The following is a 15,185-nucleotide window of genomic DNA, read 5'->3' as shown; positions in this document are numbered from 1 at the left end:
TTAGAGGAAGAATTTGGAAGCTGTGGAGGAGTAGATTAAACACAGCTTTGTCATGTCACTGCATATGTGTAGATTTCAGCATTCTATGATACTACTAAAATCATCTAAAAATATCTGCCAGCTAGTTACTGTGCTTAAATACTTGTGATTTACAAAGCTGTCAGATAAGGATATACTGATGTCTTGATCTTCATGGAATTCTTAGTGTTTCTGTATTCTTAAGTTGTACTTCATTTCTTTCTCACACTACTTTGGTAACAGTACATAATTAGATATTCTTCGAGTGCTTATTTATAGTTTTACTAATTTCTTGGTTTCCTGTAGCCGGCAGTTGTTTGCTTCTAGTTTGCTAAATTGAGACGTTGGAGTATGATAATTAAATGCATAAAAGATAAAGGGTAGTTCTTAATGGAATAAGATTTTTTTAGATTTCTGCTGCTAGGTTATATCCCTTTAAATATGAATTCAGTGGTAATTTGCTAAACTGCTAATGCAAAAAAATGTTGATAAAATGGGATTGTTTGGTTTTGCTTTGTTTTAAATATATGTGTAAGATGTCCTTGGATTTAGGGAGAGGATTAGGGATGCTGTAATTTGTTACATATTTGTAACAGATTTTGTATTTAATTCTGGACCATTGACGCTGGCTATGGCCTTCAGAAGTAAAGCCCACAGTTACGCTCCTGTATGAGGAATCTGAATTTAAGGGAAAAAAACAAACCCAGAAGCACTCTAGAGCATGGTAGTTCTCTACAAGAGTTCCTAAATTTTTAATGGTAGTGAAAATCAGATTTCTAAATGGTCGCAGCTTATCTAGTAGTCCTTTGCCAAATTTTCTGGGAACTAAGCTGACACACAAAAAAAACAGAAACTGGAAAGCTCTTTAGTTTTGTGACTTCTATCCTTCTTGCAAGGATGTTTTTATTTGATCTTGTTTTCTATACTTCCTAGCACATAAGAAGTAACAAATAATGCACTTCATTCTTCAGACCAAGTAATCCAGCTTACCTCAAAATACACAAATTCTATGCTGATTTTGAAGGATGTATTTTTTTGAAAGCTTTCCTCATTTGTCATTGATAGCGTTACACTGAGGAAGGAGCTGGTTCCATGTGGTACACTGTTTTAAAGTCTTGAGTCAGTAAGCTGTTACGAGCAGCATAAAGGTGAAATGGATAAAAACCTTAGAATGGGATAGAAAAGTTCACAAATCTGCAGTTTAAGTTTTATTAGTCTGCTACTGACTTTTTACCAAAACCATGTTCAGACTTAGAGATGGGACTTTGGTGATACTGCAGCAATACCTCTGGTTGCTGTGTACAGATACAGTGTACTAGAAGACCTAGCCATACTATCTTCAGTCTTCTCATGTCTTTCAGTTGCACTGTGCTTTTGTGGGGTTTTTCCCTGTTGATTTCTGCTGAAGCACCAGTCGAGTAATTGGGCTCTAGTTGCATTCCAAAACTTAAAACTTCTGTATTTTTTATTCAGCATTAGAGCAAACCTCTTCCCATGTAATACAGTAGTGTGCTGACTTTACCATGTAGCGTACAGCTCAAGGAAGATTATAGAAACATTTTAAGAATAATTTTTAAGTAGAAAAAAAGTGTGGGAAGGAAAGATTACATTTTCTTCCCTAGCACTGTTAATATCCAGTTAGTGTGTATTAGTTCGTCTGCTGGTCAACTTCAGTTTTCCAGTAGAAGCAGAGATGTAATTTTACACAAAAATTTGCACTTAACACACAGAGCGTTTTTAAATATATTTTTAATTACATTCTGTTCTGATTTTTAATTTTTTTCTTCTTTACTTTCATTTAGATACTCTGTCTGCTCATGGAAGATCCAACTTTAGAGATGAAAGGTCTAGTAAAACATATGAAAGGTTGCAAAAGAAATTGAAAGATCGACATGGAACTCAGAAGGATAAGTTAAACAGTCCTCCATCATCTCCTCAGAAATGTCCTTCTCCCACAAGCGAACATAATGGACTTGCAAAAGGACAGGATGCGGCTGGTATAAGCACAGGTTCCACCAAAAGCAAGTCTTTGGGTAAAGGAAGAAGTAATTCTCAGACAGATACAGAAGTAGAAGGTAAGTATTAACAAAAACTATAAATATATATGTGTGTGTATAATTAAAAAAACACGTGCAAGTCCAGAGTCAGGCTGAGCACAGCATTTATAGATAGAACACCACACTGACAACCTTGAAGTTAAATGGCAGCCTGTAACTGCCCTGACTTACATAGAATGGAGTTAAGGGCAATCAACATGCTTGTCACATCAGAACAATGGGCCTAAGAGAACAAAACTAGTGACGTGCAAGTCTTCATGTAGACTGGAGCAAATCTTACTAAACATACTTCATAAAGCTGTTTAAAGAAAATTGTTTTGTCCAGAGTTAGTGGTGCTGATATTTTAAGGAATTGCTGGGTATTGGTGGCCTGTTTGATATTGAAGAAAGCATGAAAAGAACCAAGTGTCTGACACAGGAAATATATAATCAACTTGTTGAAGAGGAATATTTTGTAAAAGAGATCTGTTGTTACATAAAACTCATGTAATGTCCATCCCTATCAACTCATTATTGAAAAGCCTTTGTAGAAAAAGGCTGGTCCTTGCACTAGTCCATGTGAGTTCATGGTTTCTAAGACACTACCATAGGGAGTGTGTTTATTATTAATACCTTTATTTCACTGGAAAGCTTGTGATCTCATAAATGGACTGAATTCACTCGGTCTTGGTCATACAGTAATTTTTGAATCTGATGATGTGTCACTGTGCAACTTTCAGGTCACTGGCATAGCACTTCATATTCAGAGCACAGTGTGAAAGACTGGTCATCAGTCAAGTACAGTTTTCTCAGAATAGAGATCTGTAACTAGTGATGCTGAGGGAAACTACATTTTCTTAACTCAGTGAAGTTTACTTTGAGGTGATGATTTTGTGCCAACATATATTAGACTGCTGTAAACATAAAGGAATGTGAAGAAAATACAGGTAACCAAGACTAGGAAATTGCAACCTACAAGAGCTGTTTCAAAACTTGTGTAGATGATACCCTGTGAAATCTTAGTACCAAGGGATACCTTTGAGATACAACCTGAATTCAGAAGTTGAGAACTGGTGCTCCAGACTTCAATGAATACTTGTCACTATAGTTCCAGAGTGGCATTTGTCTTGGCTTCAGTTTGCTTTGTTGGGTGTTACTTATCTGTGAGCTAACTTTACCAAAGCACAGGTCATAACATATGTAAGCAACAGTACATTTTAGGAAAATTATGTTAATGGTTCCTTAGAAGTATTTTATATGAAAAATTGAAAAGTCCATTTTTCAAAACTAGTTAATTCAAAAGACGCTTGGGAAGACTATGTGCTGTGACTTAGACTTGTAACAACAAACAGAAGTCAGAAAATGCATTTAGTTTCAACAGCATAAATAATCTTAGAAATAAAACGTTGTAAATTGATTTGACCCATTGGGTTTTTTTAAACAATGTTACCAGGCTTTGTTTTTCTTTTCATTGTAGTTTAAGGCAGGTTAAATAAAAATGCATGGCCACATCTTAAAAACTAAGTAGCCTGTTCACTTACACTATTGAGATAATAAAATTTTAATATTGTGTGGGAGAAAGCACATAAACCACCTTCTATAAATGTTGAGTCGTAAAGCTCAACTATACCTTCAGCTGAAACAAAACACCTTAGATTCTTTCCCGGAGATGTAACTGAAGGCTAAGCTAAGGTTTGCCCTTGCAATTGAAGGAGGCCAATAGTGTTACCAATAGTCTTCCAGCGGATGTGCAGTAACGTATTTTAGCTACTGGAACTTGACTGTATCTACATCCAAAGTGAAATCTATAGGAAATACCTCAGCCAAAAGCTTAATTTCTTCATAGCAGTAGTTTGTTTAAAGTTATATGTTAATAAAAGATAACCAAGCTTTCTGTATTCCATAAATCACAGAACAGATTTAGAAGTAGTTTTGTATGAACAGCTTCTTTGGGAGCTTTTTTGGTTTTATGTTGCCCTAGATGAATGCAGGTTGGCAAGGTGTTCTATTTTATACATACTTCAGTCCACGTGTTGTTGAATTTGAAGAGCTATTTCACTGTAAAGGTGCTGAACAATATTCATGGATACCTTTTGTTTGCTTTGATTTTGTTTTTTAAGAAAAGGATGAAGAAACAAAAGCACTTGAAGCACTTCTTTCTAATATAGCCAAACCAGTGGTAAGTAAATAAAGCTTTCTATAAAATTAGAATGTATCTTTTGCTGTTTTACACGGTGATACGTCCTTTTCTCTCTCCAAGTTTAAAGGATCTTTAACTTGCTTAACTTGCAAGTTAAACTTGCAGAAAACTTGCTTACTTCCAGTCACTGAAATGTAAATGACCAAAGTAATTTTTAGTATTTTAACATTTATGAAGCTCAAATTGTCTTGATAGCTATGTGAAATTCTTCTTGGCCACCCTGAAATCTCAGCATTAACAGAATTATAAAAGATAAATAGAGAAAGAGCTTGCAACATTGCCGGTAACACAATGCTGATGCTTAACATAAGATGATGCTTAACACCATCTTTTACTGTAAAATCTGTTCTCCATGACCTGTAACATTGTTTAGTTTTAACTCCAGGAGGCGATTTCACACATCAGGATATCTCTAGACATGGGAGAAGTTTTGGAAAACTTATCTGAAAAGTAAAGAAAAATTATGACAGATTTCTCTTTAAGTGTCTCTGGTGCCTTCAGGTAAGAGACACAAAATTTGCTAAGGAAGGTGACTGTCAGCAGTGGGCTTTTGACCTACCTGCTTGAAAAATCTACCACTTTTTTTTACAGTTTGTAAAGCTGTAATCCATAATTCTGCATAGGTACTCTTTAAAGCATTGTTGGTAAATTCAGTAGTTTCTTGCATTTGACAGCAGGCCTGTGTCCTTTTCTTTCATCATCTGGGCCTTCCCTGGTCCTGACCTTTCTGTGAGGATTTACACAGCTTTTCCAAAAATCTGCATCTCGATCCTGAGGCCACCAGCTTGCCTGAGTAAAAACAGTTTGCGTTCCCTATTGTAAACTACAAAAAGTCTATGCAACTGAAACTCCAGGAAGAGTTTGCCATGGGTTTGTCCAGTCAGCCAGCTACTTCCTCCATAATCAGGCACCCTGCTTTTCATCCTTTGTCAGTCCTAAGCTTACCACAGCACACATGCTTCACGTAACTAATAAAGTAAACTTTTATGGAAGAAAGAACATACAGAGAAAAGATAAGAAGGAAAAAGGATCAGATTGAATGATCATTGGACTTCCAACACTGCCATTCACCAGCTACATACCTTCTCCCTTCCACCTCCCAGACAGGCTGGCCCTGATTTTAGAGCTCCAGTCTTGATTCTTCTTTCATATGTTGCTTTACAGCCTGGCTGGGAGAGGCTGAGAGAGCTGGAAATATTTAGCCTGGAGAAGAGAAGGCTCGGGGGGGATCTTATCAATGTATGTATAGATACCTGCAGGGTGCAAAGAGGACAGAGCCAGGCTCTTCTGAGTGTGCCCAGCATCAAGACCAGAGACAACGGGCAGAAACTGAAATACAGGGGGTTCCCTCTGTACATCAGGAAAAACTTTTTTACTGTGAGGATGACTGAGTACTGGCACAGGTTGTCGAGAGAGTTTGTGGAGACTCATTCTTTGGAGATACTGAAAAGCTGTCTGGGCGTGGTTCTGGCTGGCTGGCTTTAGGTGACCCTACTTGAACAAGGGGTTTGGACTAGATGACCTCCAGCAGTCCCTTCCAGCATGAACCATTCTGTGATTCTGTGTTTCAAGGGGTGAGCAGGGATTGTAATGAATGATAGAGGAAGTCCTGAATGCTTGTTGTCCTGCTGTGTCCAAGCATCAGAATGGGTTAACATGTCTTCAGTGCCCCAGTGTCTTTGGTGGCTAAGCAGCATGGAGGTGGAAGCTGGCTGATCTAGCTGTTGCTGTAGTGTGGATAGTAGCTGGGACAGTCAAGTTCAGCAGCGTTTAACAGGGTGACCTTGGTGATGGGAGCTAGTGGAGGGGCAATAAAAAGAATTTTTGGAGGAGGAACCGGGACTGAAAAGAAAGCTTAGGGAGATAAAAGTGTGAGGAAGGAAGGGAGTGAGTGAAGAAGAGAGCTCTCTGACAAGGAGCACCGGTCTGAAGGACAATCAAGACTTGAGAGATCCTAAAATACATGAGGTGTCTTAAGATAAGAAAATGAGACCAGGAACAAACAGAATTTTAGGTGTGAACTATTGGAAGAACAAGATGGAGAGCAAGTAGCTTTTCTGTTTTAGTTTTACAAGCAAACTGATCATGAAAGGGTGATGGGAGGCTGAACGTCTTACTAATAAGACTGAGAGTAGTGGGGATAGTGGGCAGTAGTAGTAAGAGACTGACTTGAAACGACCCAAGAAAGATGAAGACTGGTGAGACAAGGATACTGTAACTTTACTGAGAGACTAAAGGGCTGAAGTTGGGTGGAGTAAACGAGGAGTACAGACTGGAATGAAGAACTGGTGATTAGGACCAGACTTCAAGAAGCTGGAGAAAAAAGGTGAAAAGGGCTTATGGCTATAAGAAATTTAGTCTACATCTGACAGCACTGATCTTTATCCAGGACCTGGAATGTAATCCAGATTTCCCACATCTCATCTTTCTTCTGACAGCAAGTACTTGTAAAGTCCTACCAGCAGAGGTTTTGTTTTGCTGCCTGTTGTTTCACTGTCCAGCTATGCAGCTCATCTCCACAGATGTTGGGAAACACTTATCGCTTTTACTCTGTTAGATCAAGCAGTAGAGACAATCTGAACTTAGGATGGTGCTAGAAAGAATTTAAGGGAGCTATTTGTTGTTAAAAATTACATACATAAAAATATGAATAATAGATATGCACACACACATTTCCTAGGAAACTACACATCAAAATACTTTTAGAAGAATTCTATTCCATTCTCAAAGTGAAGCAGGAAAGATTCTGTACTACTGCTGGCCCATTGTGTTGAGGATTACAATTACCTTTTGGTTTTGTTTTCTTTTAACACAGCAACGTGCTGTTCACCGTACAAAACATACCTGCTCTGGGAATGGATCAGGGTTGTGTAGCTAAGGGGTCTGGTGTCTTTGACCCCTTTTGGCTCAGAGTAATGAGAGTTTGTCCCAACAAGGGAATGTGTGCCTAGTTTAGCCACATACTGTACCAGAATGGATGCAGAAAACAATTTTGCTGCAAGGTTTGCTTACTGCAAGATAGTGCTGTCACTGGGGTGTGCTGGACGACAGCTTTCTCAGCAGCCCTCAAATCATGAGTGCCTGCTGTCCCTTTCTTAACTTCATGAAAATGTGGATGATCCTTTCTGTCCTGACTGAAAGTACAGGAACCAGTTCTCTAGAAGAATGCAGAGTCTTCTGCCAGTGGTCAGGGCATACAGGATGCCATTCAAGTCCAGATGTCATCAGTGGCTGCACCACCAGTGGGAGTGATAACTGTGAGCTTCCTAGGGTGGTTAGAGTGAGACTGTGAGAAGTATGATCAACAGGTTGTGTGTTCTGCTGTGTTGCTAATGACATAAGAAGCAGCAATAGCGTGCCAGTATTGCTTTGTTTTCTTTCACTTCCTTCCACCCTCAACACTCAATCGTCCATGCCTTTTAGGCAAGCATGTTATTTTCCCTCCCCACCATGTCCTTACTTGAACATCATTGCACATAGCTTTGTGCCTACAAGTGATCTCTTTGCAGACCTCAGAAGACATCACAGGCTTAGGCAGTAGTACTCTGCTACAGACTAGTGTACAGAAGGCAAAAAGCCAAACTTCCCAGCACTTGGAGAGGCTTACACTTTGCGAAGGCAAGGGATTGTCAGGGCTGTGGGTGGGTGGAAGACTAGCTGATGTTGCAGCTTGTGGGAGTGTGAAGTGATAAGAGAAAGGGAGGCAGCATTACCTACTTAGGCCTTGGAGGATCAGAAGCAACCCTCCCACAGGTTCTCCAAGGAAACGTTTTCCTCACCCTCCCACAAGTGAACCAGGAGATTGTGTTTTTTCACACCTTCCGTTTATAGTTCTCATCAGAAATACTCCTGTAGGTTTTTGATTAATGTTTTGCTTGAAGCACTCCTTGCGGGGATTGTGCCACAGTGCTGCTCTTGATGGATCGTCAGTACATTGTTCCCTGGTCGAACTTTGCGCTGGTGCAGGCGATACTGGATACTGGCTGTGGTGGTCACATTCCGTTGCACGATATCCTGTTCCAGAAAATCGGGAGTAATGCTGAAGGCTGTGACCTGTCCTGGGCTGTCCCATTTCTTAATGCTCAGGCCAAGAGCATGCACATCTGAAGCAGGTGGTGGACTCTATGGTGTTCATTCGCTCACGCATCTCTTTGATGAATTCTGTGCAGTATGGGGAACATCAACTTTGCTGCTTCCAGACCCCTATTAGGTGCTTTTATGAGTGTTCTCATTTTCTTAAACTTCTCCCTTTATGGATCCCCCATTCTTTTCATACGTGGCAGTGTTAAGATTATAACATGGTACTGCCACCAGATGACCCTTCTACTTAACAGTGGTCTTGAACTTTTTATATCCATATGTAAGCTGGAGTGGTTCTGCAGATTGCACCATGCTGAGTCCTCAGCATTTGAGCAGAGTCCTCACCAGCTGTCATGTCCATTAACTAAGTAACAATGCAAATAGAAGAAAAGACAAGGGGACCTGAAAAGGCAAAAGCAAAATTAAGAAAGAAGTGCAAGGCTGTGTATTTAATGAGAGGCAAAAGGAACTCAAAATTTGAGGGCTGGTTATGTAGTGTGTAAATCCTGTTTTGTGGTTCATGCATGTTCCATGTATGCTTGCAGGCTTTTAGGTTGTGATGGACCTCACTGTTTCAGCGCACCCTGTGTCACTGAACACAGTCCAGTTTGCACGTGCTAGAACTGCTCTTTTGTTTGACCTAAATGGCATGTGTAATATACTTAATAAGGAGATTCACTTTCACAAGCTGGACTGCTAATGAAAACATGCCCACTTCTTAGTTTCCTCGGTGCTGGGGCCTGACTCAAGTATTGTACTGTGCTTTGGAGAAGCACACAGTGTTCAGAGTTGAGTGCAACTAAAACCAATTACAGCTGCTTGAATAAACATACAAAGTAATAAATAATGCCAAGTCTTCTGAAAAAGCTACTCCTGAGTGTCTCAGGGCACCTACGTGTAGTGGATTCTTCTGATCTTAGTATTTGTTCTTCAGAAAGGCTTTTTTCATCTTTGTATTGCAGAGATTATTTGAAAATATGCTAGTGTTTTGTGCTTGAGAACTGACAGGAGTTTCTGAAACTTTAGTAACTCTTTTCTATAATAGAGCTCTGCCTAGTGTTCAAAAAGTCAAATATTGGGATTTTATGGAACATCAAGGATAAAGGACAGTGAAGAAATTAGAAATTACTGTCATATGATTGCGTTATGTGAAGCTGGAGTTTTTGTGTTAAGATAGTACATGCTAATGTAATAGTAAGACTGCCATTGTGCATATACACAATAGGGGAAAGTTGGTTTTTAATAGGAAATCTTAATTTTAGCAATACTTAATCTTGTAATATTTTGCTTTTGTCCCTTATTAATAGTCTTGTGAGGAAGAATATAACTGAACCTAGAACTGTCTTTTAAGAATTACTTTTTTAGCTGGAAGTTGAATCTGAAAAGCAGTATCAAATGTTTTATAAACAAGTTAAAAAGGACTTAAATTATATTCTCTGATTCTCTCTTGTCAGTGCTTGCAGCTGTGACTTTTTTTTAGCAACTGAGAGTGATTGAATATACTCATTCACCTGTATGTTAATTTCTTGAAAAGCTCCAGAAGTTACGAAATACGTAACAATATATAAAGTGTAGGTCCAGCAGGAAAACCTTGATATTACCCAGTCCCACTCCTGTTGCCCCTCTTCTTTTTGTCTGATTACTGACCCCTCACACAAGGTCCTCACACTCCCCCACTGCCGTTATCTGAGGTTGCAGAAAAGAAGGTAGCAACTTCAGTGGGATTCAGGTATATGAGGAACAGGTCTGAAAATCATTTCCAGTGTTTATCCCTGCTAAAGAGTTAAGTGTTGAACCTATTGTTATGTTCTTCTGCCCATGAGCCTGTTCTCCTAGGCCCTCCAGTCCCTCCAGTATCTGCCTCTTACATCTGCTGTTCCATGAGTAGTTCACTCCCCAGTGCTCCTCAGCAGGGCTTACTAGTTTAGGCTTGGCTTCTTGCAACTCCTTTGTTTAATGTGAGTGTACATCACTGATGGGGAACCAGTGGTTTAACTTGACCTGGTTTATTGCAGACCCATGAGTCTCACTGGGCACCATTTACAGGGCTGAGTGACTTGGGTGTGGGTTGTAAATTTTCTAGTCCAGCAAGAGAGTTACATAAGACGGATAGGGATTTCTGCCATACTGCAAATGCAGGATGAAAATAACATTTTACAGTTTCAATTTCTACATTTCCCAATAGCAGATCAGTGCCTGACTTGAAGCCTTCCATGATAATTTTCCTTTTTAAAAAACAAACAAAAAAGGGTTTTATCTTTAAACCTGTTAGATGTTTTTATTTCATTGAATCTTTTAACTTCTTATAAATTCTGTTAAATAATAGCTTATTGGCTAACATATTTATCCTCTTTCCCCTATGCATATGTGTGTCGTGTGTATGCATAGAGAATTTATATAGGTCTTTATACACTGCAGCTTTTTATGCACCATGAGGATGTCATTAATTCTCAGCTTCTGTGAATATTTTTCACTTTGCATTTCTGATCATGTTCAGTTCCACGCACTGTTGCTTTAAAGTTTTGGCAAATTTGCCAAAGCAAAGCTTTTTCATACTAATCTTTAGTCACATACTCTGTTTACACAAAGTGAAACAACCGGAACAACCTACTTAGTTGCTGATTGTTGGGTGGGTACATAATACTGCTTCATTGTGATATAGTTACTGTGTTAACAGTTTTCATCGATTATTTTAGAAGCCTTATGGAGGGTTTACATGAGTTGACCAACAAATATTGCCCTGGGCTAGTAACTCGGGATAACAATTTTTCTTCTAGTTAGAGATTAAAGAGCATTTCACCCTGTTCTCAGTTAATGCTTGTTGATAATCTAATGATTTCCACTAATACTCTGGGTTTAATTTTACTAGTCAAAGTCCTGTGAATTGTCTGTTACTCAATAGTCTGTAGTGCTGTCTTTGATCTTGCTCCCACTCTTCCTGCTTTCTCTGTACTGAACAGTTGAAACCTCGTAATATTTTAATGTTCCAATAAGACGTGTGTCGGGCTGACCCTGGCAGGACGCAGGTGCCCACCAAAGCGGCTCTACCGCTGCCCTCCTCAGCTGGGCAGGGAGAGAAAATGTAAGGAAAGGCCGGTGGGTCGAGGTGAGGGCAGGGAGAGATCCCTCGGCAGTGACCCTCACGGGCAGGGCAGGCTCCGCTTGGGGGCATTAGCTTAATTTGTTAGCAATCACATCAGAGCAGGATAATGAGAAATGAAACCAAACCTTAAAACGCACCTTCCCCCCACCCCTCCCTTGTCCCCGGGCCCAACTTCACTCCCGCTCCCTCTCCCCGCTCCCAGCAGCGCCGGGGCCGGGAATGTGGCTGGGGTCAGTCCCTCACAGGCTGCCTCTGCCGCTCCTTCCCCTCAGGGGCGGCTCCTCACACCCCTCCCCTGCCCCAGCCGGGTCCCCCCACGGGTGCCGTCCCTCAGGCACAGCCGGCTCCAGCCTGGGTCCCCCCGGGGTCCCCAGCCCCGCCAGCAAACCTGCCCCAGCCCGGGCTCCTCTCCCCGCGGGGCCACAGGCCCTGCCAGGAGCTGCTCCAGCGTGGGCTGCCCACGGGTCACAGCCTCCCTCGGGCACCCACCTGCTCCGGCGTGGGGCCTCCAGGGGCTGCCGGTGGGGATCTGCTCCTCCGTGGGCCTCCCCAGGCTGAGGGGGACAGCCTGCCTCAGCGTGGGCTTCACCGCGGGCTGGGGGGAGCCTCTGCTCTGGGCCTGGAGCCCCCTGCCCCTCCTGCCTGCCATGGCGGCTGCGGGGATGTGCCTCTCATGCATTCTCATTCTTCTCTGGCTGCTGTTGGTCTTCCACAGGGGTTTTTTTGTTGTTGGGGGTGTGTTTCCCCTTCTTAAATACACTGTCTCAGAGATGCTACCACCATCACTGACAGTCTCGGCCTTTGCCAGTGGTGGATTCGTCTTGGAGCCAGCCATCATCAGCTCTGTCAGACATAGGGGGAAGCTTCTGACATCTTCTCACAGAAGCCACTCCTGTAGCCCCACTACCAAAACCTTGCCACGCCATGCAAACCCAGTACAATTATGTACCAAGCCACCTTTCACTCATACCAATCACATTCCTTCTCTGGTGTAAAAGAAGATAGACAGACTAAAGTATATGAAGAGAAATGTAATCTGTGAAGTGTATAAGGCAGTTTGGTATTAGCAGAGTGACAGATAACATGTTATGTGCAGTTCTGGGCAAAGCACTAAAGGTAATAAAACTGTAGGAAATAAAGAGAACAGTGAGAATGATCAGAGGTTTAGATAAGTGGAGGGAGACACAAATCCTATCAGTCTTCAAACACATACTGCAGAAAGGAAGGGAAGATCTGATGTTCAGCTCTGTGGTGGCTAGGACTAGTCAGCTTAGTTGATAGTGAGAGAGGTACTCCCTCGACTTTAGGAAAAAAATATCAACTGCTAAGATAGCTAAACATAGGAATAGATCATCTTACAGTGGACCTACTGATCCCGGGGCACAGCTGGTCCTCCAGAAACCTACAGTTCCATCAGTATCCCATGCTGCCTTCTGCAATCCAGGAGGGAGGGATTAAGAGTATCTGAGAGTGAGTTTTTACCACCCCAGATGCTTCCCGTAACTCCAAAGACTTCCAAAAATGCTAGCATTCTACTGAGGTGATTTGAGTGTTTGTTTGTGACCACATCAAGGTTATAGTGGAATTTCTGTTACTGAACTTTGAATTGTGTTTCCAAGAAGTTCAATGGGTAATCTTACTAGCATTTGATCCCTTTCAGGGTGTGATTTATTGTCCTGTTAGCATATAAGGGCTTAGTGATATTATTTCCAAGACACTGAGGCTCATCGGTTTTGATTTTCCTCCTCCTTTCTACTTGTCTACTTTCAGTAAGTCATCTCCTCTCTGCTGCATTCTTGAAGTTGCCCCATTCAGGCTTTAGTTCAGTAGATGATAGCAATTTGAGCACCAGCTGTGAAGATAGCATTTTGATTCTGATACTCTGGTAGTAGATTCCCAAAAGCAATTATTCCCAAAATAGATATATATTACAGTCATATTGTAAAACTAGTAATTTCATATAGTGAAAAGTTTTCTGTTCTCTTATGAAATTATTGGAAATAATAGGTGGGTACAACATATAAACCACAACAACAGACATGCAATATTAATAAACACAAATTTCTAAACTTCCTTCTATAATGGATCCTAAAAATTTGTAATCACATGCATGCACCTGTGCACTCACCTACAGAAATATGAGCATCTGCAACCCCTTGCAGCATGTGTGGGTTTGGAGCAGCACCCACTCTTCTGGGAGCATGGGTGCCCCTAAGTGCGTGTCTCCTCTGAGAGATGGTGGTGCTTTAGCTTTGCATGTAACTGTGCTGTTCCTTAAAATCTGTTGTTCCCTGCAATCTTTTAATCCACAAGCCATTGATAAAGCTCTCTACCAGGTCACATGTGCCCCCCCCCCAAGTTGTGAGCTCCTGCCTGCTGCACCCTGAAATCCTGTTGTACCAGCTGGGGTGCAGCTACTTGTGGTATCCATCAGACCTGGATGAAGGTGGCGATGGTGGCAGGGCAATTCCTCGTACTGTCAGGCCAGGTTTTGATCATTGCTTTCTTCCACCCCAGCATCTTTTATTCTTGTTAGGATTTTTTGTGATGCTTTCATACTTCCAAAGCTGATTACTTCTTCATTTTGGAAGTCTCTTTGTGATTCCCTGGTTACCATTTAATCCACCAGAGTGCTGCTGGCTTTTAGCCTAATGAGTCTGCTGGGGCAGACACTTCTCAGACAGTTGGAGGTGTTGCGTTTGCAACACACTGTTTATACTCATATTTCTGTCACACCAACTGTTGTTACTCAGGCCTTTCTGCAAAGGGTGGGCTGTGCAGGCAAGCACCACCACAGGAATTATTTAGGATGTTGCCTGTTATGTATATATGTGTAAATGCACACGGACCTTGTAAGCATGCCTTCAGCACAAGTGCCTGAGCTCAAAGTACATTGAGATATGTTAGAATATTCTGTTCCCTAGCGTACTAGATTAGAACCTCACATAGTTGTATCCCTATTAATATCCTGATAAAAAAACCCAAATGTGCTGGAGTAGTTAACCAAATAGGTTCTAATCTAATGGGAGAACCTACTTTTCACAGTCATAATTAAATTCCCAAAGCAGAGTTTCTTCACGTACCTGTTAGAGTAATGCCAGCCATTCTGGAGAAGTTCCTGAGTTTTCTATGTATTTCATAAGAAAACCGAATCACCAAGAGAGTACTAAAAAAAAGTCTTAGTGCCAGTGACATCAAAGGAAAAAATGCCTGAAACGTTATTTAATGAAATGACTGATTTAATGATATATGCTTGCCATCTCTTCTGCTTCACGAATGATACCGTTCGGTTTTCTATAGCCCACTAGGTGGCATTCATTACTTAGAAGTTTCTTTGCACTCAGCCTTGTGCCCTAGGATTAGTTTTCTCATGAAATTTCTTGTATTTCTAGCTTGATTTTACCTGTAAAAACTATTTAGTAGCTATTACATCAGTATAAATAATCTGATATGGTACTGGTATATGATTTTGTTCTCTTTTTATCTGGTCCTGTGTGGCAAAGCAGCATTTATATACAATAGCATTTAAATGGCAGAGATCTCAAAAGTTCTGTTTCTACAGGTATCAGACATACAGGCAAGAACAGCACTACTTACATGGTCCCCTCCATCCAGCGATACCAGAGAAGATGCTGACAAAAACGATGTACCAGAGGTTTACACTTACGAAGTGATGATTTCAAATACCGGAAAAGATGGGAAGTACAAAACTGTATACATGTAGGTGTTCGTTATTTTTATTTAATTG

At 41.0% G+C, this 15,185-nt stretch overlaps 1 protein-coding gene across 7 annotated transcripts in view; it reads left to right on the top strand.

Moving 5' to 3' along the window:
• Positions 1–15,185, top strand: part of FNDC3A (fibronectin type III domain containing 3A) — a 127,115-nt gene that overhangs the window by 75,933 nt on the left and 35,997 nt on the right. For all 7 annotated transcript variants that reach the window (XM_037375914.1, XM_037375910.1, XM_037375916.1 and 4 more), the window contains 3 exons: positions 1,821–2,093; positions 4,175–4,233; positions 15,000–15,157. In XM_037375914.1, the coding sequence (XP_037231811.1) occupies positions 1,821–2,093; positions 4,175–4,233; positions 15,000–15,157 (490 nt within the window). The remainder of the gene's footprint in view (positions 1–1,820; positions 2,094–4,174; positions 4,234–14,999; positions 15,158–15,185) is intronic.

The sequence above is a fragment of the Falco rusticolus genome, chromosome 2, assembly GCF_015220075.1.
Source record: "Falco rusticolus isolate bFalRus1 chromosome 2, bFalRus1.pri, whole genome shotgun sequence".
NCBI lineage: Eukaryota > Metazoa > Chordata > Aves > Falconiformes > Falconidae > Falco > Falco rusticolus.
The sequence above is the reverse complement of the archived record's forward strand: the minus strand, read 5'-3'. Positions and strand labels throughout refer to the sequence as shown.